Below are 22,233 nucleotides of genomic sequence, written 5' to 3'. Positions count from 1 at the left end.
TACAGAGATTTGGAGGAAATCTGGAATAAGGTACATTCTGCAAAAAGTGTTTTACCTGCTTGTGAGAATATGAATGCATGTTTCTTGCTTTGTTTGCCTTAAAAGTTATGGGACAAAGTCTCTAGTAAATCCAGAATATGTGTTCCCTAAGGTCGATTTCCAGGAATTCTTGTATGCTATTAAGGAGTGGCATAAGGTGGGATCTTGTCGTGTCACCAAGGGTGGCTTCAAGGCTAGGTGTCGAGTGGAAATATGCCTGTCAAATGACATCTTTCACATGTAAGACAATTTACATTTTCAATTAAGTGCTATTCCCAAAGATTATAGCTATTCTTCTAGATTAAGACTTGGCCCCCGTATGAATGAGCAATAACTCCCAATCCAGTGAGTACCAGAGTAAATCCTACTTAAATAAATACCATGGAGAAATACACTGCAAAAGGCAGAGAACACAACCTTCGCATATTCAGAAGTGAATCAAAGTTATCCGTGCATGATGCCAGAGGGGACGGCAGCTTTGGGTGACAGGTGGCACGCCTCTCTGCCAAGAAGAAGGCGTTGCTCCTGGCAGTTTTTTTAACTGAGGCATGTGACCTAAGTAGTGGCATTTCACAGCTGAGAAACCAGCTTGTAATATGCCTTTTGCTTCACTGAGAGGCGGGCCACATGTCCACAGAGGCCGCAACTTTAGCTGCAAAGCATTGTAATGAATTCTTTCCACAGTAAAAATCTTTACATTGCTAAGAAAATGTAAATAGAGTGTGTGATTAATAATGTTTTGCCAGACAAACAAGAAGGTGGCTTCCTTGCAAAGGTGTCACAGTCTAGCACAAATTCTTCAAGGAGGGGAAAAGGACAAGAAAAATGAGTGGGCAGGAACAGTTAAAAATAAGTCCTTATAAGTGATGAATAGGGACTTGCAAAAAGGGGCCACATTATTTTGGCTAAATTAGCAGATGGAGGACAAGTTCAAAAACTCTGACACTCTCAGCACTCTGACATCTGCATCTACTTTTCAGGTCAACTATTCCACAACTCCACATCCTTTCCTCATCCTCTTCTCATCCATGCTCCATCAATGTGGCAATAATTATTTTTCTCTCTCTCCTTCTGGACCATAAGCAATTACAGGAAGTACAGAATATTCATAAAGTCTGGAAACATAGACATTATTGTTTTGCTGTAGAATAATAAGAATATATATATTCATAAATACCTTTTTACTATAAATAAAATAGCTGACAATTTCTTATGGGTATTTGCTGATGTTACCAAATTTGATTAACCTCTGCAATCTAGATTCATTTTTGAATTCTGATGCCTAGAAAACTACTAGATGATTAGCAGGATCAGTATTTGTTGAATAAGTGAATTAACTGATTGGCTCATTGATATAAAGCTGGCATTTGGCCTTCAAGGTAACAGAAGAAAAAGATTGGAAAGTAGGAAGAGTATATGAAGGTAAATGATGTGGAGATGCTTCAGGGGTTATAGAGAGCAAAAGCTGGGCTGCAGTGAATGTCTTTTCTCTGTGTGCAACCTCAGCTAAGTCACCTAATTTTTCAAATCGGGAACTTAGACAAATGTTTCCTTCCACACAAACTCATATCATTCTAAATAAATGGTAAATAGAAGTGACTGCTTATAACTTTGGGGAAAAAGCAGAGGCCAGAAGATAGTTGTTAATAGTTAAGGGGGGCTTCCCTGGTGACTCAATGGTGAAGAGTCTACCTGCCAATGCAGGAGACATAGGTCTGATCCCTGTTCTGGGAAGATCACACATGCCGTGGAGTAGCTAAGCCATGCATCACACTATTGAGCCTGTGCTCTGGAGTCTGGGAGCCACAACTACTGAGCCCACGTGCTGTAACCACTGAAGCCCATGATCCCAAGACCCGTATTCCACAACAAGAGAAGCCACCACAATAAGAGACCAAGCACCACAACCAGAGAGTGGTCCCCACTCTTCACAACTAGAGCAAAGCCCACGTTAAGCAACGAAGACCCAGCACAGCCAAAAGTAAAATAAAGAAATCTTTTTAAAAAATAATTAAATATATTTTTAAAAAATTAATTTTCTCATATGGGCTTCCCTGGTGGCTGAGATGGTAAAGAACCTGCCTGCCATGTGGGAGACCTGAGTTCAATCCTTAGGTTGGAAAGATTCCCTGGAGAAGGGAATGGCTGCCCACTCCAGTATTCTTTGCCTGGAGAATTCTTGCTCCACGAACGGAGGAGCCTGGTGGGCTATAGTCCATGGGGTTGCAAAGAGTCGGACATGACTGAGCGACTAACACTTTCAAGTTTTCATTTCATAACACAACTAGCTATATTTATATGAAATTTTACAGGTTCAAAAATCACTCCATATCAGTTCATATGAACCTCATAGGAGGCCTGGAAGAAAGGCATTCCTGATCCTTTATAGATGAAACCACAGACATAAAGTGGTGCGTTGATTCATCCAGAGTCACGGGGGTATCCGGTGGAAGTGAGCGAAACCCTGGTCCTCGCACTCAGTACACTACACCGTGTGGGCACTACAGGGAATATTGGTACTGAGCACTATTATTCATAAAAGGGAAGAAAATGAGAAAAATATAACAACTTGAGGGTTTTAACTGACAGTAAATGTAGTGATTTTTCCTTAATAATTAGAAAAGTGAAAAGTGGTGAAGATGGATATTAATTAAGAATTTACCCAAGAAACATACAATTAATTGGATATGTTCTTTGCTTTATTCCACTATTATAAGAAAGAAGCAAACAAAAAGAAAACTTATTTATGAAGAACTGGGTAACAACCAAATGCTTTCAAGGTTGTTGGTCCTTAGAAACAGAATAATTAGTCTACTGTCTTATTCCATTTACATTGATGGGGGGTGATGAAAACTGAAGTGAAACTGCAAGCTCTTAAATCATCAAACCTCTTTCAGGCAGAAAAGGGGACTGAAACAACCCTCCCCACTTAATTCAATTAAACAAATATTTATAGAATGTCTTTTGTGTGTGTGGCACTGTTTTAATTGCTGGAGAATCGTCAGTGAAATCAACAAAACAAAGAACCCACACTCTAAAAATGTACCTTTCATCAAGGGATATAATCTGTTGGGGCAGGGTATTCTAATAAGAGATTGCTTACATTTAACCAGAAATTTGATTAACTTCAATGCCACATTCAGCAATTCTTCAGGTACATATACACAATGGAGTATTATTCAGCCATTAAAAAGAATACACTTGAATCAGTTCTAATGAGGTGGATGAAACTGGAGCCTATTATACAGAGTGAAGTAAGCCAGAAAGAAAAACACCAATACAGTATACTAACGCATATATATGGAATTTAGAAAGATGGTAACAATAACCCTGTGTACGAGACAGCAAAAGAGACACTGATGTATAGAACAGTCTTATGGACTCTGTGAGAGAGGGAGAGGGTGGGAAGATTTGGGAGAATGGCATTGAAACATGTAAAATATCATGTATGAAACGAGTTGCCAGTCCAGGTTCGATGCACGATACTGGATGCTTGGGGCTAGTGCACTGGGACGACCCAGAGGGATGGAATGGGGAGGGAGGAGGGAGGGGGGTTCGAGATGGGGAACACGTGTATACCTGTGGCGGATTCATGTTGATATTTGGCAAAACTAATACAGTTATGTAAAGTTTAAAAATAAAATAAAATTTAAAAAAAATAAAATAAAAAATAAAGTCAGTGATGCCATCCAGAAAAAAAATAAAAATAAAAAATAAAAAGCATTGATTGTAAGAAGTGAATGAATATCTTTAGCATAATTTTCTATATATGCACCACATTTTAAAAGTCATTTTCTTGCCCATTTCAGGAAGATAGAGTATTGCCTTGAGACATGTATAAATGATTCTGAAGGAAAATAATTCATAAACCATCACAGTGCATTGCCATATGATACATATTATCAGAAGGGGCTTCCAGAGGCTCTACCTCCATTGTGGTAAATGGACCAGCAGTATCAACATTACCTAAGAGCCTAGTAGAAATGCAGACTCTCAGGTACTGAATCAGAATCTGCAATTTATCAAGTTTCCAGATGATTCATATACATGCTAATGTTTGAGAAGCACAGCTCTAATGCATTCCTCTGCATCTAGAATAGCCTAAAAATAATCTACGAAAAAGGAGAATATAAGCACTTCAAAAATTAATCATCCATTTCATTTTTTTTTCAATTTTTAAGAAGTTGCTTCTGTCCAAGTAAAATTTTACTTTTAAAATGACAGATCAAGGATATTGCATACTAAGCACTTCTTTGGCTTGTACATAGAAGAAAAAATGAAACTTGCCTTTTCATGGTTTCAAACCTAGCATATATAATCAAAAGCAAAAGGCAAGTCATGCCTCCCATATATTAATACATAGGCCCTCCCTCTATACTGTGATTAAATGGTGGTCTTTCCTAACAGGCCTAAGAGACATAGGGTCTTTTTGATGTCTCATCCTACATCAAGCTTAGTTCCCCAGGCAACTATGGTCTGGCAGGCACATGATGAGAACACCAGGAAAAGTTAGGAAAGGGGTAAAAAGCAAGCTACCTATCCATATGTCACTGAACAGTCACTTTATAAACATATTTACCTTTTCCTAAGAACAACAGGGGGAAAGGCTGTTGCAAATTCACAGAGGCACAACATCCCTACTCAGTGTTCATCATGGAAAAGAGAATGTTCCACCCACACATACACCCTACCAAAACCAGGCATAATACCCCAGCACAGTCACATAGCAGACCCCAGAATGCACTGAAAAAAAGGAAAAGACAGCAGTGGGCAGAGGACCCATGAGCCCAGGCATTTTTCACTAATCTGAAGGAGTATCCTTCTCCTCTGGTACATGATCAATGCTCAAAAATTCTTCTGTCACACTGAACACACAAGAAACTTTTCTTCCATCTTTAGTATACTCAACTGTGAGTGTAACATAACCACCCAACGTTCTACAGTTAAGAAAACCTCTCAGCCTCTATTACTATTTCCTAACATACGGTTACTTCAATAGGGATTTATATCTACATTAGAGTTCCTTTCATGCACATGTGTGTGCATGCTCAGTCGCTTCAGTCATGTCCAACTCTTTGTGACCCTAGAGACTACAGCCTGCAAGGCTCCTCTGTCCATGGGATTCTCCAGGCAAGAATACTAGAGTGTGTTGCCATGCCCTCCTCCAAGGGATCTTCCTGACCCAGGGATCAAAATCGTGTCTCCTGCATCCCCTCTTTACCGCTGAGCCACCAGGGAAGATTTTCATGTACATGTGTATGTATTAATACCCTCGTTCCTCTTAAAAATAGACTTGAGGGGTTTTTAAATTATAAAAATTATAAAGTAGTGCTGCTAAAGTAAGGTGGAAGATGCTAATATCTACACATACAAACTAAACATTTTCTATGCTTGAACATCAAATTTAGGTTTGAGCTTCCTGGTAGGCAATAAGAAATAGGGAAAATGCAATACCTTCATTACGATTTAAGATGAAACATGTCAATTCTTGAAGGGAAAGAAGTTATTTCATCATATTAATGTCTAAAATGAATTGTTAACAGTAGGTTTTATATAAGGGGCATTAAACAACATAATAATATCTTCAACAGCAAAAAATGTGAAAATTACAAAACATTATTTACATTTCCAATTCTTGTTCTGACCATTAAGAAACAAAAAAGGATAGTATTAAAATGCAATTTAGAAAATGCAATTTTTTAGGAAGAGTAAATAGAGTTAGGTATTTGGTATTCTGGAAACCTAATATATGCAAAGTGGTTGATAATCATCTCTTAGATGATATTTTTAATTTACAGTTCCTTCATCTGGCCTGTGACAGGAGTTGGGTAAAGTGTAATTCTAGGCTATGATCTCTGGTAAGCACCTAGTATCCTATGTAATTAACTAGAGAAATATTCTGGTGTTTGGATATTGGGCCAGCAGGTGGCCAAGATAATGAACTGCTATGAAAACTGAGACTCCTTCCTTGTATCTGAGGTCTATACACTACTGGAAAGAATATCAGAACAGCATGAATTGACTCTACTAGAAGTTCATAGTTCCCAGTAACAGGTGGGTTCTCTAAAAATTTACTCTATTTGTGTTTGACCTATTCCCTATCCCTTTCTATCTGCCTCCCTGAATAATTGAAAAAACAAAGGTTACCCCTTCTTTGCTCTCCTTTCCCAAACATAACAGTACCATCACCCAGAGGAAAATCTCCCATTCAAGTGTGGCCCAACCACAATTTCGTCTTGCTTCCTCAGCAACTTTGCTTCATCAATTATCTTCAAATTTTCCCTTTCTACCACTCTTTCCCATCATCCCTTAAAACTGCTTAAAACTTTCTCATCCTAGAAACTGTTTCACTTGGAAGTGCATTTCTGTCTAAGTACCATGCTGTCTCTCACTTTCCCTCCTCAGTCTCTGGGAATAATGCTGTACACCTGCCATCTCCATTTCCTCCTGGCCTCTGCTCTTCTACTGGGTTTAGAAACTAAGAGATTCTTGACAGGCAGATACAAGGAAGAAATGGAGGCTACTGGTATGGAGAATCATTTGTATAACCCTTCATTCCTTGTCAGCTCGGTGATATTTGTCACTGTTCTCTTGAGACTTTCTCCTACCTTGCCTGGGAGTCTGGGATGTCTGACTCTTTCCTGGTTCTTCCTCTTTCTCCTTCTAGTTTTCTGACTGTCTCTTCTCCATCCCCTTTCTGGATCCTCTTCTTAATTTTAACCTTTCTTAAAGTTCTGCCCTTAGCTCTCTTCTCTTTTCACTCTATATCCTCTCTGTTGGCAATTTCATCTACTTCTGTGGTATTAACCACAGCAATTTGATGACAAATCTCAAATCTACTTCCCTTTTCAGATATTCGGCCTGTGAGATCTCTCAACTTTATTGTCCCATAGTTGCCTCATTGGAGAAGGAAATGGCAACCCACTCCAGTGTTCTTGCCTGGAGAATCCCAGGGACGGGGGAGCCTGGTGGGCTGCCATCTATGGGGTCGCACAGAGTCAGACACAACTGAAGTGACTTAGCAACAGCAGTTACTTCCTACTGAACCAGTCAAAAACTCGTGTTTTCCTAATCTGTGCTTCCTCTTTTCTTCCCTATTTAGTTGTATAAAGTGGAAACCTGAGAGTCATTCTAGACATCCTCCTTAACCCTCATAGCCAATCAGTCACTAAATCCTAATCTCCCTAAAGCTAAAAAGCTAGTCACACTTCTGCCTGTTACGTCTCTAATTCATGTCTACTCCTATGGTTGTACTGAATGGTAATCATTATATGGTGAACTTCCTGACAGAGGGATTATCTACAGTTCATCTATCTCTGGGCATCAGTGACTATAGCAGAGGGCCTTGTCCAGAGAAGATGCTCATTAACATTTACTTAATTAAGAGAGAGATTTGAAAATGTCTTTTTTTAACCTACAGAATAATATCTATTTACCAAAAAGTAAAATAGTATTATATACATATTTATCCCAGAAAAAGTGATATTATTTATCATAATTTTTTTCACTGTCTTGATATCCTCAAATCACTTGTTAAATGCTACTGTAAACAGTTTCTTCTCTTGAACATACTGTTGGCAATTTGTCTACTGATCTTTTTGTTCTTCCCTTCATAATGTACAAATTATATAATGTGTTAGAGCACCACAGAGAACAGAGGAAACTGCTTCATTGTATCCAGCAACAATTATAGAATGACTATAGAATAATCAAATAGCCAAAGGACTTTCACTTAGAACCACATGCTATGGATGCAACCGTTATGAAGAAAGGAATGAAAAACTGAATGTGCTGCTCAAAGTTAGCAAATTACCAAGATATACCCCCTTCTCTCTTTATTTGCACATGCTTACCCCAATACCGGAGAAGGCGATGGCACCCCACTCCAGTACTCTTGCCTGGAAAATCTCATGGTTGGAGGAGTCTGGTAGGCTGCAGTCCATGGGGTCGCTAAGAGTCGGGCACAACTGAGCAACTTCACTTTCACTTTTCACTTTCATGCATTGGAGAAGGAAATGGCAACCCACCCCAGTATTCTTGCCTGGAGAATCCCAGGGACAGAGGAGCCTAGTGGGCTGCTGTCTATGGGGTCTCACAGAGTCGGACACGACTGAAGCGACGTAGCAGCAGTAGCAGCACCCCAATACATTCCTGTATTTACTTCATGCAGGATCTCCTGGACTAAGGACATCTTATTTAAGGTTTGAATGGCCTTATGAGAACAAGATCTGACATATACAGCATATCTGATCTTTACACAGCCCTGTCTCGTTTCATCTGCACAGTAAAGCTAAGGGATTGTTTGTGGACATTTTTACCCTGATGGCTCTCTAAATGTGGCTGATTCCAAGAAATCTTTGTGTCAGTTCTACCCCTGACCCCTGAAATCCACCTGTACTCATCCTATTTTAAATCTTCTCCTTCTTCACTCTTCAGCATCCCTGGTTACTTGCTATAGAGATGGCACTGCAGAGCTGTCTAAGCAAATGTGATCTTCCACTCTTGACCACAGCCCTCAGAGGGATGGAATATTTCCTTCTTTCTTAAAAAAAAAAAAAAAAGTCCTCCTCCTTCCTGGTCTTTATTTTCTGCATTGAAAGGGCTGAGAGGAAAATGGCACATTTATAATCCCCTCAGCCAGAGTTTCTTGTGGAGTAGACACTTTAAGCTGGAAGTTCATTTTCTCTGAAAAAGGAGCTCTTTTACAAGCTGGTAACAAGCACAAATATAGAAATAGAGTTGCTCAGATCTAGAGAAGAAATCAGATCAAATAAAATAGTTTGATGCAGATTTTCCAGGGAAATGTGGAGAGCAGGTGAGCTGGAAACAAGAGGAGTTAAGGAGGCTTGTATTGTTCAAAAGCTTTTTGGTGTTTAAGAGTTTAGAGCTAGAAGAGTCCTTGGTGAGCTCAAGGTGCCAGGCTGGACAGAGTAAGTGGGCTGCTGAAGTGAAGGTGAAGGACACAGAGTTGAGATCAATGATCTATGAGGATAAGTATCAATGGGTCACCCATGCAAATGCTGGGATCACCCAGGAGTATTGAAAGGAAGACTCTCAACAGTGAGAATGAGTTTCCAGTGACAGAAGAGTCTCTTGGAAGCTGCTAATTGACTGCAGCAAAGCTGGGAAGAACATAGCTGGATTGGCTGATATAAACCTCAACAAAAGAGAGGAATGCATGAGGGTGGCTCATGTGATTTAAAAATTAAAAATCAATCAATATTTGGCTTACAAAAGTATCTCACTTGAAGCTGAATTAATCCTAGCTTTGTTACTAATGAATCCTATGGTTTTAGGAAGGTCATTTTGGGCTTTTGTTTTCTCATTTGCAGCATGAGAAAGGTTCCTAAAACCTATAGCACAAACTGAATATTTATCTTAACCATAAACTGCATTTTTATCTTTTGCTACTAAGTTTTAGGATTAAAAATCTTCACCTTATTAACTGATTTCATGTACTTATTCAATTTTCTTCAGCTAAGAAGGGCTAACTGATGGCAGTTTAAGAACAACAGATTAAGCCTCATTATACACACCAACTCCTTGTTCGTTGAAACGCTGCTGTGAGGCAAATGACATGGTAGTGATTATCATTCCCATTTTATACATAAAACTGAGATGAATGTATACTATTTTCATAGTCTTTTATCCATTTATTTTCTAAGTGTTTAAATGTACTTTCTGGAACCCATAAGCCTTTAACCACCTATATATTTCTGTTTCTTCCACAGACTATGGGACCCTTAGGGACAATAGTAACAATAATGAAATAATCATAAAAATTACTATTATTATTTTAATTTATATGTTCCAGGCACCAAGACCAATGTCTGACATGTAATAGACAAATGAATTTATCAATGAATAAAAGGTCATATGTTCATTAGAAAGCAAATAGAGTTGCTTGGCAAGCAAAACAATGCTTCCCCAAATTGTCTTGCATTTCAGCTGCCAATTAAGAATTTTATCTGAATCATTTAGATAACTGCCTTGAATCTTCGATTCGTTGGCCATGAAGTAATTAAAATAGATGATCCTAAATTGATAAATGAGGATATCCGATCACCAAGTTTCTGCTTGCACCAGTATCCTTCATAAAAACATTACTGCCATATTTGAAACCCAACGTCTTAAGTTTAAGAAAGTAAATCTTCCCATGAGACTGAAGAGAATTAAAATTATAATTTTTCATGAAAATTATCTTTTAAAATGTTGTAGACATTTATAGAAGGCAATTAAGCATGAAAAATAAGTAGAACTTGCACACATAAAATACATAAATATTTCCACATAAGTTTAAAATCTAATGATAGCTCTTTAATGGATAAGACAGCTACATCATTTTGACAAGACTTTATGTCTCAGCCTGACTCTAATTTTCAACTACAGCTTCTCTGAAAACTGACAACCCTCTCCTACTGAGATGTTGCTTCCAATCTAATATCAAAACGGCACGCACTATGAGTTGGTTTTTTCAATGGTTGTAGGTGCTTACTAAACTATTGTCTCCTTGGTTATGCCCCTAGCCCACTGTGGTCTTACATGGCATGATGAAAATATGGTTTCTGACAAATCTCTTTATGATGACGCCACTCTAGCCACTGCCCAGAAAGTTATTAAAAGTCCATAAAAATTGCCATTGTATATTAGCTCCGTAGATCACTAGGAGAAAAAATTTTAGTGTTTGAAGAGGACTGGCAACTGCCAAGCCACATGATAGAAACACAAAATAGAAGTCTCTATCACCATCTACCCTATGCCTGCCAGCTACTTATAAAATTTGTTCCAAAGCAAACAGACTCACAGGGTGATAGATGGTTTGGCAGAAATCTCAAGAAGAGTTCAAGCTTTCTCAAAATAATAAAAATGCCTCCTTTTTTCATCTTTGGATTTCACCTTAATCCTTTGTACATAGTGCCTGTTAACTAAACACTGATGAAATAACTTAGAAAATAGCTTAATAAGTCTAGTCAATATAGAGAAAATGACAAAGACAGGAACTCAAAATATGGCAACCTAGGGCCATTTTCAGGAGCAACCCCACGTCCAAGGTAAGAGAAACCCAAGTAAGATGGTAAGTGTTGTGAGAGGGCATCAGAGGGCAGACACGCTGAAACCATAATCACAGAAAAATAGTCAATCTACTCACACGGACCACAGCCTGGTCTAACTCATTGAAACTAAGCCATGCCCTGTGGGGCCACCCAAGATGGGCGGGTCATGGTGGAGAGGTCTGACAGAATGTGGTCCACTGGAGAAGGGAATGGAAAACTACTTCAGTATTCTTGCCTTGAGAACCCCATGAACAGTATGAAAAGGCAAAATGGTAGGATACTGAAAGAGGAACTCCCCAGGTCGGTAGGTGCCAATATGCTACTGGAGAGAGGTGGAGAAATAACTCCAGAAAGAATGAAGGGATGGAGCCAACGCAAAAACAATACCCAGCTGTGGATGTGAGGGTGATAGAAGCAAGGTCCGATGCTATAAAGAGCAATATTGCATAGGAACCTGGAATGTTAGGTCCATGAATCAAGGCAAATTGAAAGTAGTCAAACAGGAGAAGGCAAGAGTGAACGTCAACATTCTACGAATCAGCGAACTAAAATGGACTGGAAAGGGTGAATTTAACTTAGATGACCATTATATCTACTACTACAGGCAGGAATCCCTCAGAAGAAATGGAGTAGCCATCATGGTCAACAAAAGAGTTCGAAATGCAGTACTTAAATGCAATCTCAAAAACGACAGAATGATCTCTGTTCATTTCCAAAGCAAACCATTCAATATCACAGTAATGCAAGCTTATGCCCCAACCAGTAATGCTGAAGAAGCTGAAGTTGAATGGTTCTATGAAGACCTACAAGATCTTTTAGAACTAACAACCCACCCAAAAAAAAAAAAAAAATGTCCTTTTCATTATAGGGGACTAGAATGCAAAAGTAGGAAGTGAAGAAACACCTGGAGTAACAGGCAAATTTGGCCTTGGAATACAGAATGAAGCAAGGCAAAGACTAATAGAGTTTTACCAAGAGAAAGCACTGGTCATAGCAAACACCCTCTTCCAACAAGACAAGACAAGACTCTACACATGACCATCACCAGATGGTCAACACTGAAATCAGATTGATTATATTCTTTGCAGCCAAAGATGGAGACGCTCTATACAGTCAGCAAAAACAAGACCGGGAGCTGACTGTGGCTCAGATCATGAACTCCTTATTGCCAAATTAAGACTGAAACTGAAAAAAGTAGGGAAAACCACTAGATCATTCAGGTATGACCTAAATCAAATCCCTTATGATTATACAGTGGAAGTGAGAAATAGATTTAAGGGACTAGATCTGATAGATAGAGTACCTGATGAACTATGGACTAAAGTTTGTGACATTGTACAGGAGACAGGGATCAAGACCATCCCCATGGAAAAGAAATGCAAAAAAGCAAAATGGCTGTCTGGGGAGGCCTTACAAATAGCTGTGAAAAGAAGAGAAGTGAAAAGCAAAGGAGAAAAGGAAAGATATAAGCATCTGAATGCAGAGTTCCAAAGAATAACAAGGAGAGATCAGAAAGCCTTCCTCAGCAATCAGTGCCAATAAATAGAGGAAAACAACAGAATGAGAAAGACTAGAGATCTCTTCAAGAAAATGAGAGATACCAAGGGAACACTTCATGCAAAGATGGGCTCGATAAAGGACAGAAATGGTAGGGACCTAACATAAGCAGAAGATATTAAGAAGAGGTGGCAAGAATACACAGATCAGATCAGTCGCTCAGTCGTGTCCGACTCTTTGCGACCCCATGAATCACAGGACGCCAGGCCTCCCTCTCCATCACCAACTCCTGGAGTTCACTCAGACTCACGTCCACCGAGTCAGTGACACCATCCAGCCATCTCATCCTCTGTCGTCCCCTTCTCCTCTTGCCCCCAATCCCACCCAACATCAGAGTCTTTTCCAATGAGTCAACTCTTCGCATGAGGTGGCCAAAGTACTGGAGTTTCAGCTTTAGCATCATTCCTTCCGAAGAAATCCCAGGGCTGATCTCCTTCAGAATGGACTGGTTGGATCTCCTTGCAGTCCAAGGGACTATCAAGAGTCTTCTCCAACACCACAGTTCAAAAGCATCAATTCTTCGGCGCTCAGCCTTCTTCACAGTCCAACTCTCACATCCATACTACAAAAAAAGATCCTCACAACCAAGATAATCACAATGATGTGATCACTTACCTAGAGCCAGACATCCTGGAATGTGAAGTCAAGTGGGCCTTAGAAAGCATCACTACGAACAAACCTAGTGGAGGTGACGGAATTCCAGTTGAGTTATTCCAAATCCTGAAAGATGATGCTGTGAAAGTGCTGCACTCAATATGCCAGCAAATTTGGAAAACTCAACAGTGGCTACAGGACTGGAAAAGGTCAGTTTTCATTCCAATCCCAAAGAAAGGCAACACCAAAGAATGTTCAAACTACTGCACAATTGCACTCCTCTCACACGCTAGTAACGTAATGCTCAAAATTCTCCAAGCTAGGCTTCAGCAATACGTGAACCGTGACCTTTCAGATGTTCAAGCTGGTTTTAGAAACGGAGAGGAACCAGAGATCAAATTGCAAACACCATCTGGATTATTGAAAAAGCAAGAGAGTTCCAGAAAAACATCTATTTCTGCTTTATTGACTATGCCAAAGCCTTTGACTGTGTGGATCACAATAAACTGTGGAAAATTCTGAAAGAGATGGGAATACCAGACCACCTGACCTGCCTCTTGAGAAACCTATATGCAGGTCAGGAAGCAACAGTTAGAACTGGACATGGAACAACAGACTGGTTCCAAATAGGAAAAGGAGTACATCAAGGCTGTATATTGTCACCCTGCTTGTTTAACTTATATGCAGAGTACATCATGAGAAACACTGGGCTGGAAGAAGCACAAGCTGGAATCAAGATTGCCAGGAGAAATATCAATAACCTCAGATGTGCAGATGACACCACCCTTATGGCAGAAAGTGAAGAGGAACTAAAAAGCCTCTTCATGAAAGTGAAAGAGGAGAGTGAAAAAGTTGGCTTAAAGCTCAGCATTCAGAAAACAAAGATCATGGCATATGGTCCCATCACTTCATGGGAAATGGATGGGGAAACAGTGGAAACAGTGCCAGACTTTATTTGGGGGGGGGGGAGGTCCAAAATCATTGCAGATGGTGACTGCAGCCATGAAATTAAAAGATATTTACTCCTTGGAAGGAAAGTTATGACCAACCTGGATAGCATATTGAAAAGCAGAGACATTACTTTGCCAACAAAGGTCCATCTAGTCAAAGCTATGGTTTTTCCAGTGGTCATGTATGGATGTGAGAGTTGGACTGTGAAGAAAGCTGAGCACTGAAGAATTGATGCTTTTGAACTGTGGTGTTGGAGAAGACTCTTGAGAGTCCCTTGGACTGCAAGCAGATCCAACCAGTCTATCCTAAAGGAGATCAGTCCTGGGTGTTCTTTGGAAGGAATGATACTAAAGCTGAAACTCCTTTACTTTGGCCACCTCATTGGAAAAGATTCTGATGCTGGGAGGGATTGGGGGCAGGAGGAGAAGGGGACGACAGAGGATGAGATGGCTGGATGGCATCACTGACTCTATGGACGTGAGTTTGAATGAACTCCGGGAGTTGGTGATGGACAGGGAGGCCTGGCGTGCTGCGATTCATAGGGTCGCAAAGAGTCGGACAGGACTGAGAGACTGAACTGAACTGAGGGCCATTTTCTATAAGAATGTGGCTTTTATGTTTTTCAAAAGGCTTTAATATTATCACTCTACCCCAACACATGTAACAGTTGGGATTCAGAATGATTACTTTAGATACTCAAGAAAAGTTGCTATTAAGCCCAGCATGCTCTTTAAAAGATGTCAGGGAGCTTTTAATACAATTTTCAAAGACCATCTTGTAACAGGTTTAAAATGTAAAAGGTTGGAGTTGAAAGAAATCAGCTCTCAAGTATTCAAGTTAGTCAGTCAGGTAACCAAGGCTCTGGGTGCACAAGGTTTACTTGGACATGAATACTTTATTAAAATCACAAATAGGGTAACTTATGAATGTCCCTGACTTTTCTTTTGTCCTGATACCCACTCTCACTAGTAATGTATGTGCTCTTAGCCAAAGTTCACATCAAGCTGAACTCTTAAAATCTAAATCCATGTCTTTAAACATAAAGAATCATGGTTTTGAAACCTACTTATTAGAGGCCTATTGTTGTTGGTGTTTAGTCACTCAGTTGTGTCCAACTCTTTTGCAACTCTACAGACTATAGTCTGTCAGGCTCCTCTGTCCATGGAATTTCCCAGAAAGAATACTACAGTGGGTTGCCATTTCCTTCTTCAAGGGATCTTTCCAACTCAGGGGTTGAAGCCGCGTCTCCTGAATTGACAGGTGGATTCTTTACCACTGAGCCATCCGGAAAGCCTGTTAATTACACCAAAATTCTCCTGGTCCTTCAGAATTGCAAAACTGAATGTATCTTTGACTCTTTGTCTCTAATGCTTTGGTACATCAAATGCTCCTATAAAGTATTCCTTTGAAGTATTTTTATTCTTCCCAATTATTTTTAACAGCCTAGTATCTAGAATTCTACAAACGTAACCTTTCATGGCTAGTTTTCTTCCACGTCCAATGCATCATCCCTACAGATTTCAGAAAGAATTCACTTTCTTTAAACTACCTTTGAATCATACCAAACTATTTTGGTATGCTTTGATATTTCTTTCTTTAAATGAAAACTCTTTGTCTCAGGCTTCAAGATTCTCCATTATTTGTCCTTCATATTGGTAAAGACTCATGGAATCACAGAATAAAAGGACCCACATTTGAGTTGCTACCTTTATTATTAATTAGTTCCTGACCCACAATCTCCACTCCAGCCAAGCAGATCTGCTTATTTTATCCCCAATGGGGACATTCTTCCTACTGCTTTTATCTTTTACAAATGCCATATTAAAAAACTAATCAAAATTCTCTTTTCTCCAGCTTTTTTTCTAGCTAATTCCACTTACCAGTATTTTCACTCAGTGTTCCCTAAACACATATAAATTCACGTTTCTAAATGTCTATACTAATACTTTGCTTATACTCATTTTACATGTGCTCAAACCATAATCCCTTTCTAGAGTGTAAAGAACTCAGTAACTAAAACCAAGTACTCAAATTTCTTATAAACAGTTTATGGTATAGTAAATTTTTTTTTTAATTGTAAATATGCTGTGATGATTTTCCTACTTTTAAGCCATTTATTTATCTTATAAAGTGGTATAGCATGTAATGAAAAAACTTACTGTCAAAAGAATTCATAACAGACTGAGTGAACACCAGAGCAGTAGTTTGCTGGCGAAGGGCTATGGGGATTTACATTTAACTCTCTCTTACTCAGTTTTAACATATATAGTCAAATCATGAAGACACAAAGCTGGGGTGCTAAGATGAATTAAATTTTTAAAAAATTCCAGAACTTATTGATAAGGCAGATTTAAGCTAAAATTTTTACATTTAAAGGAAACAAAAACAAAGTCTTACTCTTAGAATAATAATAATATTATTAAAAATTGTTCAAACATAAAAGAAAGGAGATGTGGCCTAGAAGCAGCACATATTTTTTTAAATGACTTTTGGATTATAACTTATCTAAGAACTACTTGAGTTATCTCTGTTAGTAATGGAACTAAAATTTAAATGTATAGGTAAAGGAACTAGCGAGCTATGGCATAAAAGAGAGAGAGTTCATTAACACCAAATATGTCAGGGAAGAGAAATTTGAATTGTTTGGATAACTCCCAGTAGTTGACAGAAATTTCAGGGAATAAAGTCACTAAATAGAAAAACTGACTAATGGGTGAAACTCTGCCTATGAATTTAAGTCGAATATTCTTCAACTCTCATTAGAAATCCCAATCACAACTAGGAAACTTAGAGCATATGGGAACCACTTTTTGGCAAAGATGTAATAATGGTGCTTTAAGACTCTTTAGTTGGTCAGCCTAAATAACTTTTTAAGACATTGTATTCCTTATTTTGTGATAAAATAGAACATTTATTAAGGTGACTTAACAGTGAAATAGGTTGGAATCAAGATAAGAAAGGTATAAAGAAAGTTGCTGGTGTATAGATAGGAAATACGATATTTAGTAAAAATAAAATTCTTGTAGGTCGTTGCATTAGCTAAAGTAACAGTTAACTGATGTTCTTATGATTTATGAGGATTTTTTTTCTCTAATGCCATTAGAATTTTAGAGTGTTTTATATCAAATAGAGGAAAGCTTCTAAAAAGATCAAATTTTGAAAAGAAGCCAAAAAAGGCACATCTTATATTAAGTGTAAGTAAATGTCCAAAAAAAGTGCACCACAGTAAAAACATAACTGTCAGCAAAAGGGCACAGCAGCATCACCAAATCGCTTACCATATCAGTACTCCCCTGACACTATGAGACAGAATAGTAGGAGAAATGAAATGTATTCAATCCAAAAAAATAACTTTCTGAAGCTAGTATTCCTTATTAGAATACTCTTTATTGGACTCAAAGAATATTGTTTATTGGACTCATACAAAGCTTTGAATTTAATCCACTAGGATAATTTTTAAGTATTGTTATCTAAAATTTTCTGAAGTGATAAATTTGGTTTTGGGTGGGGAATCTGCATTTTATCAGAAGGGCAGGATACAATGTCCTTGGCCGAGATATTCTTCACAGAAGTAGGCTATTTTTGTACCCTATGATTAGCATATTTAAAGACACACATTCCAGGTGAGCAGCTTGCTCCAAAGTACCCTCCATTTTTCTTTGTGGACAAGGCTCTATTGCTTCAGTGCCCTCCTTTGATCCTATTTCAATATGCCTCTCAGGAACTAATCCTGAAAAGATTTCTGGAGAGCCCTTTGCAGGTAACTTCATGTGAACTGATCCTCTTTTTACATCAGCTAAACTGACAGTTGTCATGAATAGAGGACAAGTGTGGCACAAATGACATGGAGGAAGATTGAAAGTACGTAAAAGAATGTAATGGCTGAATTCTACCTAAATAAAACAAAAACAAAAGCAGAAAACATCTCCAAGCTTAACTTGTATATAAAGTAAAATAACGGAGGGATATAAAACTTTTGAAAGAATAGGATGCTTCATCTATGGTTTTAAAGTCAATCAATAGTAACCATACAAATGAAAGTACACTAACTAGTCACCTAATACTTTTGATGTTAACTATACTAGGCTAACTTCTAATAAAACAAACTGTGATGATAAATTGACTAGAGAATGGCTCATTTAGAAAGGAGAGGTGAAGGTCACCGGAGGTCCCAGAATTTCTAAACTCCAAATTGCTAATATCCAGACAAACTAGCTTTCGTCCTGAAGTGTGCCCAGATGGCAAAGACAGCACAGATATGTGGTCTTAGCTGCTTTTTGACAGGGAACTGTCACCAGGAGGTGACCCCATCAGTCTGAAGACAGGAAAATTACTAAATGATGCAAGAAAGTGCCTGCAGGCCAGTACACTATGGGTCCCTGAGAAGCAGGAGGGCAGAGCCTCAGAAAAAAATACATTTTCAGTTGGAGCTTATACAAAGGACGCTGTTATATTTCTTCATAGAAGAAAATAAAAGCAATTTAGCTTCCACAGATATTATATCTAATAAATTCTCTTTGAGAAGAAATAAAATATCATATATTAAAGCCCAGGTGAATACCATTATTTCTTGGTAATAAAATAGACACCAAAGTTAGCTCTGATGCTGTTCTTTGAACACAATCCAGTCTGGAATCAATCATTCTAACGCTATGGGGACATTAGCCCTGCCACACAACACAAGTCAGAGGGCAGAGAGGAAACAAAGCGATCCAAACTAACACAAGGGTGGAATTTTCATATCAGCCTTTCCTCAACAAAATTGGCAAACACAAGTCCAATTAATTTTCCAAAAAGATAACTCTAGTAGTCAGAAAACAACCTGCTATAAACAATTATTTTAGCAAAATGATGCAACTGGAAAACATATTGAAGAGTGGAGGGGGGGGGTCTTTTCTCCACTCCTGTCTACCCCCCAAATAAAACAACATAATAAAATACAGAAAATAAAACTACCTTGTAAAAATGATAAAGTATTACATCTTCTTGAAGAAGGAGTTTACACTTCTAATATCTATAATCAATTATCTAGCTCATTTGAAGAAGAGCTATTAAATAATTAAATAAATCACATTCAATCTACATTTTGCCAATCTCTGTTAGATCTCTCTAATGCTGATAATTAACACATTTTGAACTTGTGCTTTAAAGATGTTCCATCTAAGCACTGGAGGAAACAATATTAAATAACAAAATGCAGTAAACTAACACTAAGCAAAAAATGTAATGAGTTCACATCTGAATTTAAATCTGTGTCTTAAAAGAGTAATATAAGATTTTGCTGAAAAAGAGATACACAAGTTCACGAAGAAAAATCCAGATTCAGAAATAGGAGTCAGTTATGAGAAGTCATAATATTGCAACAGGAACACTTTTTCCCCAAAATTAAAGTCTTAAATTATAATGTATAGTTCTACATAATTTTTGTTTTTCCTAAAAAGTCTGCTCCCTTTAAAGTATCAGTTTTCATTGATATAACCATATCACCACTCCAGTAAGAATGCTTCTAAATTTCTATATCAGACTTCACACCAGTGACTGAATATTATGTACCTTGTTAAAAGAACATGAAGTCATACCTATGGCCTTTATATTAATAATCTGATATTAATAAATATGAATGCAGCAATAACCTCAAGATTCTCTCCCATATGCTAGCATATATACGTGAGTTGTCCTGGACATTGATTTGTAACCTGGGTCTCAATTTCTCTATATACCTGGGGGAGTTTAAAGTAAATGACTCAACAGTCTCATTTTATCCAACAATCAGTATAGGGTAAGATGAGAAGAGTAAAGAAAAGTTATATATAAGAAATTATTTAAGAATTCATGTCTGGAAGATTGTATACATCAAAGCTTTTTTAGCCTCAGGTAAAATCTATTTCACTTTTAAAAGCTATTTTAAACCTGATATCTAGTATCATTTTGTTAGTAATTTATAATTTGTCTAAATTCTAACAAGCAAAGTCATTGTGTTAGAAAAAAAAAACTAGAAACCAAAATTCAAATTCAAGAGGTCATCAGTGCTGTTGCTCATAAAACAAGATAATCCTTGGGGGGAGTGAAGACATATGGACCATTTTAAGTAGGAAAAAATTTCCTATTAAGTAGGAAAAAATAATATACTCTTTAAATTATTCATTTTTCCTTTGTACCTATAAGGCACCCTAGAATTTAAAATATGTATCCAGTATATTGAGGAAGATGACTTTATTAATCTAACATTCACAGGTAAGTTTTAAATGTGTAAGAAGGGGGGGCACACCAGGACCAAGAAGCACCTTAGCTGCTTAAGACAAGATAAAGTTTTCAAGTCCAATTTAAGGCAACAGCAGTTTTTTTTTTTCTGTTTTTCTAATCTCTCACATTGGATTAATCTATTAAGCATGGAAAACCACAGGCAGTCATTTAAGGGTAGTATAAAGGGGCAAGTAAACTCTGAATACAAGGAAAAGCAAATACGTAAATCCAGAAACTACAATTTGGCACTATTCATGGAGAGTTTGGTGTCTTTTTGCTTCCTACTACCCCCAGAAACACCAGGGGACAGTTTTCCTGCACTATTATTACAGGAGAATGAGGACTAGGCAATGCTTGGCTGGACATGTACTGAAAAGGGTAGAGTCTGTCCTACGGCGCTAGAAATAAACAGTAATAACACTATGAACCCAAGCTCACATCTGTGCAATTCCCTGGTTTTCCTGGTACTTTTCTTCCCCAAATGCAATGCCTACCTTCCGTGTGGACTGCGGAGACATAGGTCCAATTGTAACGCTTGACTATGTCAAGCATCGCCCTTGCCTGCAAAGTGTCAGAAGGGACCACCCTCAGGAAGTATTTGTACAGAGTTTTGTCACTCAGATCGATGCTGGTGGCAGAGTATGCGATCTGGGGGATGTCAAAGAGCTGCAGCAGGTTCTGTACTTGAATGGCGACGGAGCTGGAGCCGGGGCCGATCACGCCCGCAATGGGCTTCTTAGTCCTGCCTGGAGGGAGGGTCTGACCGTCCGGCAGGCAGCGGTTGAGCCCGTCCCTGTCATCTCGAATGGAAATCAGAGAGTCCCTGATGAACTCAATGCTCTGCTCCAGAGCCACGGAGGAGTGCCAGCAGGAATCCCGGATCTCACTGCCCAGAGTGATGTTGGGCAGGAGGACTGGGTCCGCGTTGATCTTATCCAAAGTGTGGAACATGGCCTCCACCCTTTGGATGCCGTACTGCTCCCTAATCTCCCCACACTTCCTCTCCGGCACCTTCTCGGCGGGAGGCTGGTGGTGGACTGAGAAGAGGGCCCCGATGATGACATCTCCGTCCATTCTGGCCACGGAGCGCTGAGATGAGGCTCCCGCCAGCAACACTTTCCTGCCGGGACCTCTGGGGAGTAGGGTCATCTCCAAAAAGATAGTTGGGAAGAAAACCAAGAGGAACCGGACCATTGTGCTGAAGACGCAGTCCAGCCCGCCAGCCGCGTGCCCACGCTGGTCCAGCCAGCCGGTTCTGCGCGCTCACAGCCTGGACCCGACGCCTGCCTCTTGCCGCTCGGTCCAGCCTGCCAATACCAATCGTCCAAAGACTTCGGCGTCTGCACCCCCTCCTCCTTCCCCTCCGCCTCCTCCTCCTGGTCCTCCACGACCACCTTTACGCCTTGGCGGCGTCTCTAGAGGAATCCGAGTCCCCTTTCTTCACCGGTGCATCAGGGTAAACTGACCAAGGGTGCAATGGAAGTCGTGGTGGCTGTAGTGAGCTGGACACTGCAGACAAAAGAGGAAGAAAATCAAAGCTCCCTTATCACAGGACCTGTGTCAAAGCTCTACGGTCAGTGCTGCTTTATTAATTGCCCGGCCCATTCCATGATAGGGGCTGGAAGGACATCATAATATCGGCTTGAGATATTATGGGGACAGCTTGAGAGACAGCTCTGGTCAAGGAGGAAGGTGGTCGTTCTGCCCCCAGTGTTCTCCTCCGTCCCGCGTCCTGGGAGGCGCAGAGCCCCGCCGACCCGCCCTCTCCTGCACCTTCAGGTCTCTTCCAGGTCCC

General features: G+C 39.2%; 1 protein-coding gene across 2 annotated transcripts in view; it reads right to left on the bottom strand.

The window, feature by feature from the left end:
* Positions 1-21,632, bottom strand: part of GRM1 (glutamate metabotropic receptor 1) — a 431,554-nt gene extending 409,922 nt beyond the window's left edge. For both annotated transcript variants that reach the window (XM_055535886.1, XM_055535887.1), the window contains exon 1: positions 20,933-21,632. In XM_055535886.1, coding sequence (XP_055391861.1) covers positions 20,933-21,632 — 700 coding nt within the window. The remainder of the gene's footprint in view (positions 1-20,932) is intronic.
* Positions 21,633-22,233: the final 601 nt, after the last annotated feature.

Source organism: Bubalus kerabau, chromosome 9, assembly GCF_029407905.1.
Source record: "Bubalus kerabau isolate K-KA32 ecotype Philippines breed swamp buffalo chromosome 9, PCC_UOA_SB_1v2, whole genome shotgun sequence".
Lineage (NCBI taxonomy): Eukaryota > Metazoa > Chordata > Mammalia > Artiodactyla > Bovidae > Bubalus > Bubalus kerabau.
This window is presented reverse-complemented; position numbering and strand designations above follow the sequence as displayed.